The sequence below is a fragment of the Sturnira hondurensis genome, unplaced genomic scaffold (assembly GCF_014824575.4).
Source record: "Sturnira hondurensis isolate 20B ecotype Veracruz unplaced genomic scaffold, ASM1482457v3 Scaffold0003213, whole genome shotgun sequence".
Classification (NCBI taxonomy): domain Eukaryota; kingdom Metazoa; phylum Chordata; class Mammalia; order Chiroptera; family Phyllostomidae; genus Sturnira; species Sturnira hondurensis.
This window is the reverse complement of record NW_028075844.1, coordinates 1,265,383-1,282,095: the sequence shown is the minus strand read 5'-3', so window position 1 is coordinate 1,282,095 and position 16,713 is coordinate 1,265,383. Positions and strand designations below refer to the sequence as shown.

Sequence of the window (16,713 nt, the reverse complement as noted above, 5' to 3'; positions counted from 1 at the left end):
GCAGCAGAAGGACCCTGTGCTTCTGGGCATGATGGTTGCTGGCCCTTTCTGCCTTGCGGCCCTTGGGGTCCCAGTCGCTTTTCTTTCTCTTGGCCTCAGTGGGCCAGGACCCACCCTGCTAGTCCCTCATTTGGAATCTGGTATCTGCTGCTTTGACTGTAACATGGGAAATCCTCCCTGTGGCTGGTTTGCCTAGGGTGCAGGGGTGCCTGGAGAAGGTTCAGTTCTTTGTAACCAACACTTGATACATGTCTGTGCTGCTTCAGGGTCACCCCAGAAATGGTCTCACTGCTGAAGAGGAATAACTGTGGGAAAGCCCTGGATATCGCCCGCCAGGCCCGAGACATGCTGGGGGGAAATGGGATTTCTGATGAGTATCATGTGATCCGACACGCTATGAACCTGGAGTCCGTGAACACCTACGAAGGTGGAGGCTGGGTCCTTCAGGGAATGGGGATGGTTACAATGGCCTCACTGTCCGGAGAAGTGGGGCAGGGAGGAGGGTGGAGACAGCAGACCTGAGTCCTACTCCCAGCTGTCACCACTGACAACACAGCCAGAGGCAGGTCCCACCCTGCATCCCTCATCTGGTTGGCTCACACTGGGGCCTAGGAGGTGAGGCGCTCTGTGGCCTTTCCTTCATGATGCGTGGGGGAGGGATGTTTCCAAGCCTGCTGCTGGCTTCTTCAGCCCCAGAATGGGGCATGATGCCCAGTGAGCTGGTGATGCCACATAGGCCACCCCATGCTGAGGGAGAAAAAAAGGAAAAAATCATTTGCAGATTGTGGTGTTTGCAGCTGGCAACTGGCTGTGATGCAAAAGGGGCCCAGAATCCATGGCCTTGTGGGAAAATGGATGTGGAAAAAGTGGGACCAAGTCCTTTGGAGTTCTAGGTGCTCCCTAGGCAGAGACGGTGAAATAGCTGCTGTGTGCTGTTCTGGATGGGACATTCCAGAAGCTGCAAGAGGGGAGGGGGCCTTCAGATGGTTTTATGGAGAAAGAAGGGGTCAGGTGTGCACTTTAGAAAGTAAACAACCCTGGCTGGTGTGGCTTAGTGGACTGAGTGCCGGCCTGCAAACCAAAGGGTCACTGGTTCCATTCCCAGTCAGGGCACATGCCTGGGTTTCAGGCAAGGTCCCCTGAGAGGCAACCACACATTGACATTACCCTCTTCTCCTTCACTTCCCCCCTCTCTAAAAATAAATAAAATCTTTTAAAAAAAGAAAGTAAACAATTAATTTTGCTCTATAAGCTGAGGAGGAGCAAGTCAGAGCACTGTAGCACATAGTGTTACCTAGACTCAAAGGCGTGGGGTGTGGGTGGGTGTCAGGACAGTGTGGCCCAGGTATGCAAGCCAGTAAGTGGTGCTTGCCTACCCATCCCTCCTGTCGTTGAGAAAGGACCCAAGGTGTTTCCAGAGCCCATCAGCGCGCTCCACCCCTATGGGAAGGAAGCATGGCTGGGTTGAAAATCAAACGTTTAATGAACTATGCAGGGCTGGGGTACAGTAACTTTGCCACATGTTGGGGACACCAAACGTGGACCCATGATGGTAGCTGGACCTGCTGCCTTTGGGTATAGCCCAAGTTTGTTTTTGCCAAGATGCATTACAGAACTGTGAAAAACAATTTTCTTAGTGTGGCCAGAACAGTGGCCTCTGAACCTTCTCTTGGTGGCTGTCACTAAGAGGTGATTGTCTCAGAAAGCTGTCAGTATTCACCATCTCTATGGGTATGTTCTTCCAAAGTAATAGCCTGAGGAGAGACAGGAAGGTTGACTTTAAAGGGAAGTTGTGAGCTGTTAAGACTCCAAACTGACTCTGCATTTCTCTTGTCCAGGTACTCATGACATTCACGCTCTGATCCTTGGAAGGGCAATCACAGGAATCCAGGCATTCACAGCCAGCAAGTGAACACACTTCCCCTGGGAGCCTAGATGGTGCCGAATCCCTTCCTAGGGAGCTGTGCTGCTCTGAGCTTACTCAGGGAGGTGGCAGATGGAGCCAATTTTTATGGTGGGAGGAGAGACACTAATTTTTTAATTTCAAAATTTCCCTTTTAAAATTACTGAAATGTGCTCCTTAAAAAGACTGGACTCTGTACCAAGTTTCTCAATCTACTTTTAACCATGAATGGGAATGGACTCCACTTACCTTGGAACAGCAGCTTCTCTTCACAGGAAGCAGGGAGAGGAAAGAGAGTAACACAGAAGCAACCTCTGTGAGACCTGACCTGGTGTCTGACCAAGCCACCCACCTTGAGTACCCAGTGTGCCCTCTGACCCTGCCATCTGGGGGATAAGTGCCTTATGCTGGACTTTGCAGCAGAATGAAGAGGAGAAAGAATAATAAAGAGCCTGCATGTCTGACCCTCAGTGTTGTGCCACATTTACTTATGACCATTTGTGTAGTCCTTTGAGTCACAGGGAAAACAACACATGCAGGGGCTGTGAAGTGCTCAGACGTGATAAGGATTCCTCCCCCTCGCCCCCAGTGACCTAGCCCATGTGTGCTTCTTTGACTCTGCTGTAATAAGTAAACCTGGTTAGGCATTTGCCCAGGGCTGTGGGCAGAGGGGACTTTGTCCTGTCACCACAGAGCTGGCCACACAGTGGGCTGGATTCTCAGCTCCAATATACCGTGTTACAGGGGAGCATGGAGCCACAAGCGAGATGGTGGGAGCACCGAGGGCTTTGTGGTGACAGTGGCCCTTTCGGGGCACTAGCACCTTTGGTTTCTGTTGACATTTACTTTCATCTTAGCCCCTACAGCTCTCCTCACACAGTGCCCTCTGCGTGGGTTCAGTCATACCTCTGGCTGGACACATAGGTCTTTGTATACAGTCTCCACAGTGTGGCACACTTGTTTGAGCTCTGTTTCCAAATGGCTGATCTTTGCCATTTTCTGAGTGAATTCTTGGAGCTTCTCCTGAATAATCTTGTTGTGGTGATTATAAAGCTGATACATCCTCTCCTCTAGTTTCTCCGTCAGGTCCGAAACCTTTTAAACAATAAGATGTGTTCTTGGAAAATCAAACTAGAGGCATCACAAGACATGTTTTAAGTGGATCCCTAAGATTTCTGCAGTTTATCATACAGAAATGGTAAAAACAACTCCAATGACTGGGAGTGAAATTGCCTACATTAAAAATTTTTTTTAAGCAAGATTGTAAAATTCTATATACATTATATGCTCCACCAGGTTAGGAAGTAAGTACATAACAGAGACTAGAAGAAAACATGCAACAAAGTAGACTCTGGGTGGTGGGATCCTAGGAATGTTTTTGTATTTTTCTCTGCTCTGTTATACCTCACTTGATTTTCTATGCTGTGTGTACTGGTAGGGATGGGAGAAAGGGAAAGAGAGAAGGGGTAAGTCAGCCTATTTTCAAGAGACGTCCCACTCATGGGATCCCCTGTGCATTCTGAAGAAACATTAGGGACAATCATTAACACTGGGCATGAACATCAGGCTTTGTTAGACAAAAGTCCTGGTAATGTCAAGGGACCCCTAATCTCCCACCACAAACCATTCAACTTCTGGAGGATAAATGGCTGTGTTAATGTGGACTATGCTTCAACCCCCTACTCCCATAGCCATTAGTCCTGGTGTGTAATTAGGAGGCTGGGCTGTGGGTGCAGATGGACCTTGGTCCCTCATTCTGGCTCTCTCATTCAGGCAATATATTTTTAAAAGATTTTACTTATTTATTTTTAGAGAGGGGAAGGGAGAGAGGGAGAGAAACATCCCTGTGTAGTTGCCTCTCATGTGCCCCCTACTGGGGACCTGGCCCACAACCCAGGCATATGCCCTAGACTGGGAATCGAACTGGCAACCCTTTGGTTTGCAGGCTGGCACTCAATCCACTGAGCCACACTAACCAGGGCTGGCAAATTATTATTTTTTAATTGATTTTTAGGGAGAGAGAGAAACACTGATTATTTCCCCCACTTAATTATGTAGTCACTGGTCCTTCTTTTATTGCCCTGACTGGAGACTGAGCCCACAACCTTGGTTATTGGGATGATGCTCTAACCATTTGGGCTACCTGGCCAGGGCAAATTATTTCTAAACCTTACTTTTCCCATCTGTAAAATGGATCCATTTTTTGTAGTACTGTTGGAAAGGTGAGATGAGGTACTATATGCAAATTGCCATGCTAGGAACATAACAGATGCTCAACAGTGGTTCATTCCCTATGCCCTTCACCTTTAACATAAGGCCTTTCCCCACCCCAACCACTGAGGCTTTGCAATGTGTATGCAGAAATCTGTCACCTTGATCTTGAGGCTGTCCCTGAAGTTGGTCATGAGTGCATGGTCCTTCTGCCTACTCTCGTTTATATTTTCGATCAGCTCCTGGGCCCTCTTCTTCAGGATCTCGATGCTCGAATCCAGAGAGGAAAAGTAGGGTCCTGACTTCCCTTCCAGCATCACCAGCTGGCGACTGGCACTGGAGGTGGCAATAGAGGGGCTAGAAACCTGACTTCTGAAAGTATAGGAAAACAAGGTCAGCACCAAACTTTCCTCAGAGTGGCTGATCTGAATTAGCTCAATAGTGGGAAGAGAACCAGTGTTGTATGTCTCCCATGGGTAATGCTTGGTTATTTCATGCACACGCCTGCCCTGAGAGGCAAGGACAGCATCCCTATTTTGTAACTGAGAAAACACACCCAAAGGCACACATCAAATCCACCCAAGTTTCCAGAACAAGGAAATATGCCTGACTCTGAAGTACATGGTCATTTTATGACATCAATTTGCCACTTTGAAATGAGCATTATATTTATAAATAATTCTATTTATAAATAGTATAGATGCTTTCTTAGATGGCTCTTCCTGTCACCAACCTGCTGCATCCTCTTCTAAACATTTTAGGAGATGCCCACAGCTTGTAGTCCACCTTGGTCTAGTGTACCTCCATGACTTTGCTCCCACTAGATAAGGCAGCCCGTGAAGAGTTAATTATATTAAAAGTTTTTAAAAATATCCTCACCTGAGGATGTATTTATTGATTTTAGAGAAAGAGGATGGGAGAGAGAGAAAAAAACATCGATGTGAGAGAGCAACATCAATCACTTGCCTCCCAAATGTGCCCCAGGGATCAAATGTGCAACCTAGCTATGTGCCCAGACCAGGAAGTGAAGCCTGAACTCTTGGTGCAGGGGAAAATGCTCCAACCACGCCATCTGACCAGGGCAAAAGATTTTTTAAATGCACAAAAAAAGAGTTAGTAATGTTTGTCCCATACTGTACACATGACTATGATAATGTAATTCAGCCCTGGCTGGTGTAGCTCAGTGGATTGAGTGCAGGCTTTCGAGTCACACGATCGCAGTTCGATTCCCAGTCAGGGCACATGCCTGGGTTGCAGGCCAGTTCCCAGCGGGGGACTCATGAGAGGCAACCATACATTGATATTTCTCTCCTTCTCTCCTTCCCTTCCTCTCTAAAGATAAATAAAAATCTTAAAAATAAGATAATGTAATTCAATTAAGTATGTTAGCCAGTGAAATGGTAAAAAAGTGACAGCTGTCTAATACGGCTAAATTAAATGAATAAAACTAATAAATCTAATTAAAAAAACTATTAACATGGGTGGAGGAGACCATTTTAGATTGGCACAAAGATCATAAAAATCTAGAAGAACACCGTGTAAAGATAATTTTGTCATGACCTGTAAGTTTCCACTTAAAAAATAATTTAGCCCTGGCTAGTGTAACTCAGTGGGTTTGCACGGGCTTGTGAACCTAAGGATCGTGGTTCGATTCCCAGTCAGGGCACATGACTGGGTTGTAGGCCAGTTCCAAGCAGGGAATGCACGAGAGGCAACCATACGTTGATATTTTCCTCCCTCTCTCCTTCCCTTCCCCTACTAAAGATGAATAAATATAATCTAAAAAAAAAAAAAGGAGAGAGAGAGGGGAAGGGAGGTAGAAGGACTAGGAGAGAAATATTGCTCTATTGCCTCTCACATGCCCCAAATGAGCATGAGCCCTGACCAGGAGTTGAACTGGCAACCTTTTGGTTCACAGGCCAGTGCTTATTTCACTAAGCCACACCTGCCAGGGCTTACTTTTTTAAAAAAACAAAACTGGGAACTGCAGGCAACACATTATTAATGAGTATTTTTCAAAAGTTGCAATCTGACTTGCAGACTTACTGCTGTTTTTTTTATAGGTTTTTATTTATTTTTTAGAGAGAGGGAAGGGAAGGAGAAAGAGAGGGAGAGAAAGGTCAGTGTGTGGTTGCCTCTTATGCCCCCCTTGCTGGGGGCCTGGCCTGCAACCCAGGCATGTGCCCTGACTGGGAATCAAACTGCTACCCTTTGGTTCCCAGGCCCACGCTCAATCCACTGAGCCACACCCGCCAGGGTTAGAAGTTGGTTTTAAATTAAGGGAAAATGTTTAAGGTTAGCTTTCTTTCTTTTTTATTTGTCACCTCTTTCAATCTGCCAGGCACCATATCACTGCATTCTGACACCAGGCAGTGGGGCCTGTCTGCTCATCATCTTTACCACATAGCTGAGGACACAAGCTCAGTCTGGTTACTTTCTCAGGGTCACCAGCCAGTCTGTGGCAGAACTGGGTGTGGCACAAAGGTTGCCTGTCTCACAGCCCATGTCCTGCTTCCTCTTGGGTCTTCAGTATCTCTCTTGCCCTCTGAGGGCCTTCCAACTCTGAGCCTGGAAGTGCCAGACACCACAGCAGTTCCTGAACACACCAGTTCACACACAACTATAAAGGCAGCCACGACTGGAAGCCAGTCAGTCACTCCTTACTTAGAAAAACACATCTTAATTTTCTGATTCTTTCTTCACAAAACTATTTTTCTTGGCTTTTTCTGAGTTCTTCCTTTTGGCTGAGAACAGACGTATAGTGAAACCCCAGTAAAAGAGAGCTTGCATGGACAGTCATATACATCTACACAAAAGTTCTCAGGCCCAAGAATGCCACTGTGTTCTGGTCCTCGTGTATTCCTTGCCAGTTGCTTCTTGCCTCTGTGTCTTTACACCTGCTCTCTGACTTGACCCACAAGACCTAACCATACCACTAACTCCTTTGAGAAGCTGTCCAGAACCTCTGTGCCTACCATTGCATGAACTTGTCTCTGCTCATGTCCCTATCTCCCCAGAGGGCTGGGTCCCATTTAAGAATTCTCTGAATTCTTAGCGTCTAGCACATAGTAAGTCTTCCACTATTTGTTGAATGAATGAAGGACACTTTCTTCTATCACATCTATTTCTTCTTCCTCTGGCTTCCCACACAGCATGCAAGTTTACTGGCCTCCAGGACAAGATGCTGTGTCCACTGCATTTTAAGATGGGAAGGTGTCTCCAGCTGAGGCAGATATTTCTACAGCAAACATTTACATCAGCTAGAAAAACAACACACCAATTAAAGGCTCTGTGAGCATTCTTGTCTTGTTTGCTAAGGAATTTATGACCTCTAAGCATGTAATTACTCTTCTTCCTTAAGGGGAAGTGAGGCAGGACAGGAGTGCAGACCTGTGAGTGACACAATGCATTTTAACATTCAGATTTTTGTAATGTCTGGATGTATGTGGAGAACACAGAGTACTTCCAAAACGACAGATGTACTTTGTACTATGGTAAAGGAGCTGGGGCACAGGTTCAGAAACCCCTGGCTTTTGACTTCCCTGAGACCTCTCCTGTTCTAAACCTGAGGCTCTATCACTTCGCTCTGGGTGGTGGCCTCTGGGTGGTGGCCTCAGCCCCTCTTCCCTTCAATTCTGTGTCACACCTTCCCACTGAAACCCTACCTGGCTATCTACAACCAAGTGCTGCCTCTTTTCTCACACTCAGGAACCTGAGTGACGCTGGGGAAAATCACAACCCAATAAACAGGGTCACTACAGAGTCCTGCTCTCCAGTCTCAGGGGGGCCTCAGAGCTACAGAGTACCCTCTTTGTGCTCTGGTCATTGCTTCCATCAGCCACCCCAAAACATCACTCTCCCATCCCTGACCCCACACTTGCATCCCTCCCACTGAGCAATACAGAACCTTGCAGGCCAATAACCCCCTCCACTGTCCTCATCAATGTATTCACACTGCCCTTCCTCCTTCCAAACTCCCAACAGGGTGGGCGAGGTATTCTGGGCTCCCAAATCCATCCCCTGTACCTCACTCTCTTGTGTATTTGACATCTCCCTTTCTCTGGTTGCCCCCAATACCCCCCAGGGCATGTTCATCTTACATTTTAAAAACACAACACACCACTCACTCATACCCCGCCTCTTCCCTCAGCATCAGTCCCCTTCTGCCAGTCACCTCCCTCTACTCCCCATCACCACCAAGATTCCAGAAAGAGACGCCCAAACTTTCTGAGCACATTTTCTTACCTCCCGCTTGCTTCTTAGCCCATTGCAATCAGTTCTAAAATGAAGCAGCAACCGCCAAGGTCCCTGGTGACACCTAGCAAAAACCTCCCTTGACTTTAGGCAGCAGCTGGTGCTGTTGACCACCCTCCCTGCCATTCCCGACACTAGGTGTCCCTAGGCTCTGTCTTTGGTCCCATTCTCTTCCCTTTACACCTCCATGCACACCCTTGCTCCACAGCCAGCCTGCTATGGAGCACACGTCCAGCCCATATATCCTCCCTGCTGACCTCTCCTGCCAACCCCTCAACACTCTACCCCCCTCTAGTAATGCACAACCTGTCATTCCCCCAAAGCCCACTTGTAGCCAGGAATGTGCTAGCAGTCCCTTTCCCTGAGTCCTGCCTCTTCTAGAAACTCGTTTCTGGCTGGGTTATGTACACACAGCACCTACAATGTCACTGCTTGAACCTCAGCCTTCCTTCTAGCCTTCAGGAGGGCTCAGCCAGGCTTCACTTGTCTTCATAAACCCATACCTACTTGTCATGGCAGGCGTAATAAAAGTCTGTCCAATAAAATGAATGACTAGCAGGGGCTTTCATTACTATCCATATTTCCATGTCCCCCTGAATTGTAGCCCCAGCCCACACCTCTTTTCTAAGCTCCCAGTGATGACTTAGCAACTACCTCTCAGCCCTCTCCACTTGGCTGCCCCAGAAGCATCTCAAACTCCTCCACAATTGCATACCAAAATAATTTTCCTTCCCTTACCAAAGCCACCTGGTTCCCAAGCCAGAAACTTGGCAGTGAGTCTGAAGCTTGGCTTCTTCCAGTCCTTCCATATCCTGTCATGAAACCTTCTCATTTCCACCTCTTTAACCTCTCTCAAATGTATTATCTCTTCATCTAATCATTTGCAACCCTGTACCTGAGCCCCAGGGATCTTAGAACTAAAACCCGAGCCCTGTCTGGTGTGGTTCAGTGGATTGAGTGCAGGCCTGCAAACCCAAAGGGTCTCCGGTTCGATTACGTGTCGGGGCACGTGCCTGGCTTGTGGCCCAGGTTCCCAGTTGAGGGTGTGCAATGTATCTCTCACACATCGATGTTTCTCTCCCTCTTTCTCCCTCCTTTCCCCTCTCTCTAAAAGTAAATAAATAAAATCTTTAAAAAATAACTACAACCTGATGTCCCATTCCTGCTTCCACAGCCTATAGAAGCCCTCCCCCCAGCCACAGGAGCAAGTCTAAATTTCCCAGCACAGCACCCAAGGCCTTCCTGGGCCCTGGGCCTCTTTTTCTTTCCACCCTTCACTCCCGGCAATTTGGAACTTTCTACAGTTTCACCAAATCTATCAGCCTTTGCCTGAAATGACTTCCCCTTTCTGCCAACTTTACAAGGTAACATTCAGAGCTTCTGCTAGTGTGCCCATACAGCATCTTTGTTTCTGGATCACAACACTCCCGGTCTGTTCAGAAAGGTTCCCTCCAGGGTGCTTTGCAGGCTGGGGGTGGGAGGACTGCTGAATACCTAAATGAATGAACTACAGTATGAGAGGAGCCTGGTGTAACATTCATGTGGGAAAAAGTCTCCTTGTACCTACAGTTGTTGACTCAGCAGTGTAAGAATCCTGAAATTAAAATCAGTGATAACACCAGGTGCTTCTTTTTATGTAGTTGGTCTCAACCTGCCTGGGCTGCTAATGGCTCAAGTCACTCCAACAATGAGGCTGAAACCAGTCTTCGAGGTGCTATGCAAAATTCTCTTGAATTCAGCTCATTCAAATTTCACTATGAGACAAAAATTTGCATCAGATGTCTGCAAAAAGTCTTTTTTTCAACCTCTCCTTTGGGCTTTACTCCTCTCCGTTTCATTTTTCTTTATACTCAGCAGCTGCATATTAATCAGAATGTTAATGAATCAGAGTCTTCCCTCGGCCTGCATTCACCAATTAACTTTAATAAACAAAATGCATGGTGTCCTCTCAGTTGGCTTCCCCCTCCCCAGGTCTGCTTCTGGTACCAAACCCTGGACAGAGGCCAGGGAATGCAAGTGGGCCCAACACAGCAGGGATAGTGGTGAGGAATTGAAGTCAGGGCTGTGAACACACCTCCATGCTCATGTATTATAGTCTGTTCTTCTAAGGAGTCCCTCATTTGGCTGGGAACCTTTTGGTTCACAGGCCAGTGCTTATTTCACTAAGCCACACCCATGCCTTGGTTGGGCATTGTCCGGCAAACTGAAAGGTCACAGGTTCAATTCCCAGGCAGAGCATGTGACTAGGTTGTGGGTTCAGTCCCTTGGTTGGGGTGTGTTCAGAAGACAACAGTTCCTGAGCAGGGCCCAGTCTGGTAGGGGGCACTGGAACAGCACAGGAAATGTGTCTAAGACACAGGTGGCAAACATAAGGCCTGAGGGCAGAATCAGGTCCTCTGCCTTGTTTTATCAGGCCTGGCACTTTGTTTCTACCCATTTCAGCAAAATGACGTTTTGCTGAAGTATAGCCAGGAAGAGGGAAGGTCTAAATAGAAGCTGCTGACCCCGTTCCTCACCCCCTGCTTTTGTTTCCTGAAATACGTTCACATTTCAATCATGTTGCCAAGTGTCTGCTGCTGGACCTATCCAATACCTTGCACTGGTTCTCATCCATCTGTTTTTCCACCTAAAGCTCCTGTGGAACTCCTTAAAGTCTCACAATGATTTGCAATTATCTGTGTTTCTTTACTACTTAGATCAAGTCTAAACATGTTATTTGCAGGAAGATATTATCAAACAAACGATTTCAGTCATTTCCTTCTTTTTCCTGGTCTCCATGTGATGGCACACACTTGGAAGCATTCCCACCCTGTAGCTGGCTTTACAACCTGGGAGGAGGGGGAAGCTAGCTTCAAGCCTAGAGTCCTCAGGGTCCTGTCCTGAGCTTGGCCCCCTCTCACTCTCTCCCTGGGTGATGAGCTCATGCTCCCCACAGCTGCCATTAAAACAGTGAGTCCCACAGTGGCATCTCTTGCCTTTGGCCCTACTGAGTTGTGGGTCAGAAAGCCCAACTGTATCTGGACACATTCATGTACATGTCCCTGGCCACCTCAAACTCAACAAGGGCAAATGAAACTTGTGTTTTTGCCTCTGTCACTGAAACCGCCACCTACTGGAAACTACCCCAAGTCAGAAAGCGGGGAGTCAGTGATGTGCTGGTAAGCATTTAGCAACTGGCTCTCTGGGTGGGCAGAGGGGAGAATAAAGCCCTGATCTGTAGTGTTTGACAATTTCCATGGTACAAAAACTCCCACTATAGCCAATTTTAAGCTACTGATATGAAGTTGTTAAATGCCAGGTTGGGAAGAGATCAGGGGAACTGATCTTGTGAGCTGGTAGGAACCAGCTCCAGCACACTACAACATACCAGGATCCGGTATCTCTGCTGCCAATCACAACACCTGACATGCCAGCATTCTCAGTTTTCTGAGCACATAAGTGGGGAAATATCCTGGACTCATGCCCTTCCTCATGCCTCACAAAAGATCCTGCCCCCCAGAGCTTCTCTCCATCTGCTCTGCTAGATGCTACCCCCACAGGAGCCTCTCACCTGATCTCCTCACATCCCTTCACACCCCTGCCCACCCATCCTCTACAAAGCTGCCAGTGTCTTTATAACAGGAAGAAGCATACCTGAGTATGCTTCTCAGGGCAGCATACCATAATCAGGTACGCTTCTTCGCTGTCCCAGAAATTCGTTTCCTAGATATCTACCCAAGGGAAATGAAAACTTCTGTCCATGCCAAAACCTGTTCATGGACATTCACAGCAGCATTATTCACAAGAGCCAAACAGTGGAAACAATCCAAATGTCCATCAACCAATGAATGAATAAATAAAACGTGGTACATCCACAATATGGAATGTTATTCAGCCTGACATGGTGGCCTCCTCACTGTTTTATGAGCACACCCAGCTTATTTCTACCTCAGGGACTAAGTGCTCTGCTGGCATGTTTGGGTCCCCAGATGCTTCCTGACTGGCTGCTTCTCATGTGACCTCCTTATAGGTCTTCTCCAACTACTCTTAACGCCCTACCACTTTAGTCACTCCTTATTCTGCTTTGTTTCTTCAAAATACTTACCACCAGCTGAAATCACATTCTTTTTTAAAAATCATCTATCTCTCTTTTAGAAAGCCAGCTTGCCAATAGACTCAGAATAGCCAACACAACACTGAAGAAGAAAGTCAGAGGACTGATGCTTCATATAGATTTACCATACAGCTACAGTGATCTAGATAGTGCAGTCCTGGTGAAAGAATGAACTATAAATCAATGAAACAGAATAGACAGTCCACACATTATATAGTAACTTGATTTTTGCAAAGAAGCAAATAAAATTCAATGAATAAAGGAGAATCTTTGTAATAAATGGTGCTGGAACAACTGCACATCCACATGCAAAAAACCTTAAAATGGATCATAAATCGAAAGAAAACTGTACTTGAAAAATAATTAAATAAAAAAATTAAAAAAAAAAGGATCATAAATCTAAATATAACTCGCAAATCTGTAAGACTCCTAGAATATAACAGAAGAAAATCTAGGTGACCTTGGGTTTGATGTCAATTTCCTGGATATAACATCCCTAAAAATTGATTACCTTGACTTCATTAGAATGAATCATTTCTGCCCTACAAAGGACACTGTTAAGAAAATGAAAAGACAAGTCACAGACTGGGAGCAAGTCTTTGTAAAACACAGATCTGATAAATAACTCGTATCTAAAATATACTAACAGCCCTGGCTGGTATGACTCACTTGGTTGGGCATTGTCCGGCAAACTGAAAGGTCACAGGTTCAATTCCCAGGCAGAGCATGTGACTAGGTTGTGGGTTCAGTCCCTTGGTTGGGGTGTGTTCAGAAGGCAACCAATTGATGTTTCTCTCCCTCTCTTTTTCCATCCCTCCCTTCCCCTCTCTCTAAAAACAGTAAGTATGTCTTCAAGAGAATATTAAAATAAATAAATAAAACATAGAAAGAACTTTTAAAACTCAACAGTTAGAAAACAGCCCTATTAAAAAATGGGCAAGAGACCTGAACAGACACTCCACCAAAAAAGATACGCAGATGTCAAAAAAAGCATATGAAAATCTATTCAACTTTATACTTCATTCAGAAACCGCGAATCAACAAACCAATGAGATACCACTACACACCCAGTTAGAATGGTGAAAATCTAAAACACTGAGAAGTGCTGGTGAGGATGTGGAGCAATAGGAACTCTCATTCATTGATGATGGGAATATAAAATGGTACAGCCACTTTGGAAGACAGTTTGGTGTTTTTTTACAAAACAGACATACTCTTACCATATGATCTAGCAATCATGCTTCTTGGTAAATACTTTGAAAACTTAGATACACATGAATGTTTATGGCAGATTTATCCATAACTGCCGAAACTTGGAAGCCACCAAGATGTCCTTCAATAGATAAACAGATAAATAAACTGTGGTACATCTACACAATAGAATACTACTCAGTGCTAAAAAGAAATGAGCCATTAACAAATGGGCCCCAACCCTGGCTGGTGTAGCTCAGTGGATTGAGCGCGGGCCTGCGAACCAGAGGATCGCGGTTCGATTCCCAGTCAGGGCACATGCCTGGGTTGCAGGCTGGTTCCCTGCAGGCCAACTCCCAGCAGGGGATGCACGAAAGGCAACCATACATTGATGTTTNACTTTGAAAACTTAGATACACATGAATGTTTATGGCAGATTTATCCATAACTGCCAAAACTTGGAAGCCACCAAGATGTCCTTCAATAGATAAATAGATAAATAAACTGTGGTACATCTACACAATAGAATACTACTCAGTGCTAAAAAGAAATGAGCCATTAAGAAATGGGCCCCAGCAGGGTAGCTCAGTTGGTTAGAGCATCATCCCAATACACCAAGATTGCAGGTTCGATCCCCAGTCAGGGCACATATAAGAAACAACCAATAGATGTTTCTCTCACTCAAATCAGTTTTAAGAAATGTCTTTAAAAGAAATGAAAGACATGGAGGAATGTTAAATGCACACATATTATTAAATGAAAGAAAGCAGGTTCAAGAGAGCAGGGATTCTGATTTGTTCACTGCTGTATCCCCAGTCTGGTCTAGCCAAAGCTAACCTTCAATAAGTATTTGGTGAATAAATGGATTAATAAATGTGCAAGACAAAACCTTTTTTTTGTCATCCCCAACACTGCTCTTTCTTTTACTCCAGCATCTAATTCATTCACATTTTCTTTCAGTTTAAGCTTTTTAAATAGACTTTTATTTTTTATTGATTTTAGAGAGAGAGAAATTTGTTGTTCCATTTATTTACACATTCACTGATTGATTCTTTTTTTTAAAGATTTTATTCATTTATTTATCTTTAGAGGGGAAGGAGAGAGGGAGAGAAACATCGATGTATGGTTGCCTTTTGTGTGTTCCCTGCTGGTAGTTAGCCTGCAAGGAACTGGTCTGCAACCCAGGCATGTGCCCTGACTGGGAATCGAACCATGATCGTCTGGTTTGAAGGCCTGCGCTCAATCCACTGAGCTACACCAGCCAGGGCTGATTGATTCTTTATTGATTTTTTTTGAGAGAGAAACATTGACTTGTTGTTCCACGCATTTATGCATTTATTGGTTGAATCTGGCATGTGCTCTGCCTGGGGATCAAACCTGCAACCTTGGCACACCAGGATGATGCTCTAACCAACCGAGTTACCCAGCCAGGGATTTCTAGCTTCTTAAATACATCTAGAATCTGACTACTTTTCACCACCTCCATAGATCCACCATGGGCCAAGTCAGAGTTATCTTGCACCAAGATTATTCCAATTGCCTCCCTACTGGTCTCCCAGCTTCCACTCCTGCCCTGACAATCTAGTCTCTGCATGACAGCCAGAGAGGAGTCTTGTAATTCTTTAGTCCAGAGGGCTGCGAATTTCTATGAAAGTCCAGATAGTAAATCTTTCAGCTCTGTGCCCATTTAGTACCAGTTGCAACAACTCAACTATGCAGAGGCATCCACATGTGTTCCGACACAAATTCATTAACATTAGTCTGCACCCTGCTACAGTCACTTCATATCACTTCTCTATTCCAAAACTTTTCATGGGTAATTAACATCCAAAGTCCCATTACCTGTCTGACTGTATCTCATAGTATCTCCCTATACGCTGCTCCAGCATAGTTGTCCTTCCAGGCCCTTGTAGCTGATGTTGCCCTGCCTGAAACATAGTTCTCCCTGCCTGAATGGTCTACTTGTCACCTCCTCCACGAAGGAGGGGACTTGACCCTCTTCAGATCTAAATAGGCTACCTGTCACTCTCTCCCTATTTTTCCCCTCATAGCAATTGGCATCCACTGACTACTGTATATTCCTGAGTTTACAGTCTGTCTCCTGTTCTATGAGACACTCTCTGTCCTAGAGTGTCAGCTCACTGCTCTGTGCGCAGCAATTAGCTGTGCTAGGCACATGAGAGATGTGCAACCAGTACGTGGAACAAATGCACCAGGAGCAGACACTGGGTCTTGGGGTAGAAATGGGTGAAGAAGGCCCCAGGGCACTGTTCGGACCCACTGGGCCAGGGGCTTCCTCACCTAGCTGGCCCCTGACCAGCTTCCTCTTCGTGGCTCTCCTCGCCCTGCTGCTGCTCCGCGCTGTCCCCCAAAGGCTGTGGCTCCTGGTCCTTGCACTCTGCATGGGGTATGTCCACCTGTGAGCACAGTCAGCACTTGAGAAGCTGAAGGAGGGAGGGTGGCAAGTGGTGGTCAGCCCTTCCTCCTGCCCCTTTGACCCTGGGCACCTGCTTGCAACAAAGTGGGGACCCGAAGAAGAGATGGGCAGAGCTGGGGCGCACACCGTGAGGTCGAGGGCTTGAGGTGGGGGAACCCTGCGCCTGGAGGACAGAGGCGGGGAAACCTGGAGGAGCTGGGATGAGGGCAGGGGCTTCAGGATGCCTGGGCTCCTAATTAGTTGGGTCGAGTTCTTCGAAGGACAAGAAGGAATATAAAAAGAAGGATACTTGTGCGGCGCGAGGGTGTCTGAGCCGCTCTCTAAACTGCTTCTGCCACTCGCCAGGTCTGCCTTTCTGGCCCCTCTGTCAGCGCGTCAGTCACATAGTCGTCAGTCAGTCAGTCGCCTGGTCAGTCAGTCAGGAAATCGGGGTCTGGCTGGACGAAGGTAACCCGGATGGCAGAAGACAAGTGGTCAGACTCGGGTTCGAAGTGGAAGGCCGAGATTGCCGCCGTTCCCTGCCTGTCCGCCCGCCGCCCGCGCGAAGGAAACAAGCATAGCGTACTACCTGTCGCTCCATCTTGTATTTTCCCCGCCTCTCTTCTAAGGCTTCTGCTTCTGCGC

General features: G+C 46.4%; 2 protein-coding genes across 7 annotated transcripts in view; one reads left to right on the top strand and one right to left on the bottom strand.

The window, feature by feature from the left end:
* The window catches only part of GCDH (glutaryl-CoA dehydrogenase), a 12,257-nt gene extending 9,884 nt beyond the window's left edge, over nucleotides 1-2,373 (top strand). For all 4 annotated transcript variants that reach the window (XM_037041867.1, XM_037041866.1, XM_037041864.1 and 1 more), the window contains 2 exons: nucleotides 267-427; nucleotides 1,839-2,373. In XM_037041867.1, coding sequence (XP_036897762.1) covers nucleotides 267-427; nucleotides 1,839-1,912 — 235 coding nt within the window. In that variant the 3' untranslated portion in view covers nucleotides 1,913-2,373. The remainder of the gene's footprint in view (nucleotides 1-266; nucleotides 428-1,838) is intronic.
* Nucleotides 1,607-16,713, bottom strand: SYCE2 (synaptonemal complex central element protein 2). Of its 3 annotated transcripts, none has more exons than XM_037041869.1 (5): nucleotides 16,655-16,713; nucleotides 15,954-16,069; nucleotides 4,276-4,486; nucleotides 2,810-2,998; nucleotides 1,607-1,754 (listed from the first exon to the last, which is right to left on the bottom strand). In XM_037041869.1, the coding sequence occupies exons 1-5, from the start codon at nucleotides 16,667-16,669 to the stop codon at nucleotides 1,710-1,712; spliced, it is 576 nt and encodes a 191-aa protein (XP_036897764.1). In that variant the 5' UTR covers nucleotides 16,670-16,713; the 3' UTR covers nucleotides 1,607-1,709. The 3 variants fall into 3 exon arrangements, with proteins under 3 accessions (XP_036897764.1, XP_036897766.1, XP_036897765.1); XM_037041871.1 differs by having other exon boundaries at nucleotides 4,276-4,450; XM_037041870.1 differs by having other exon boundaries at nucleotides 16,658-16,697.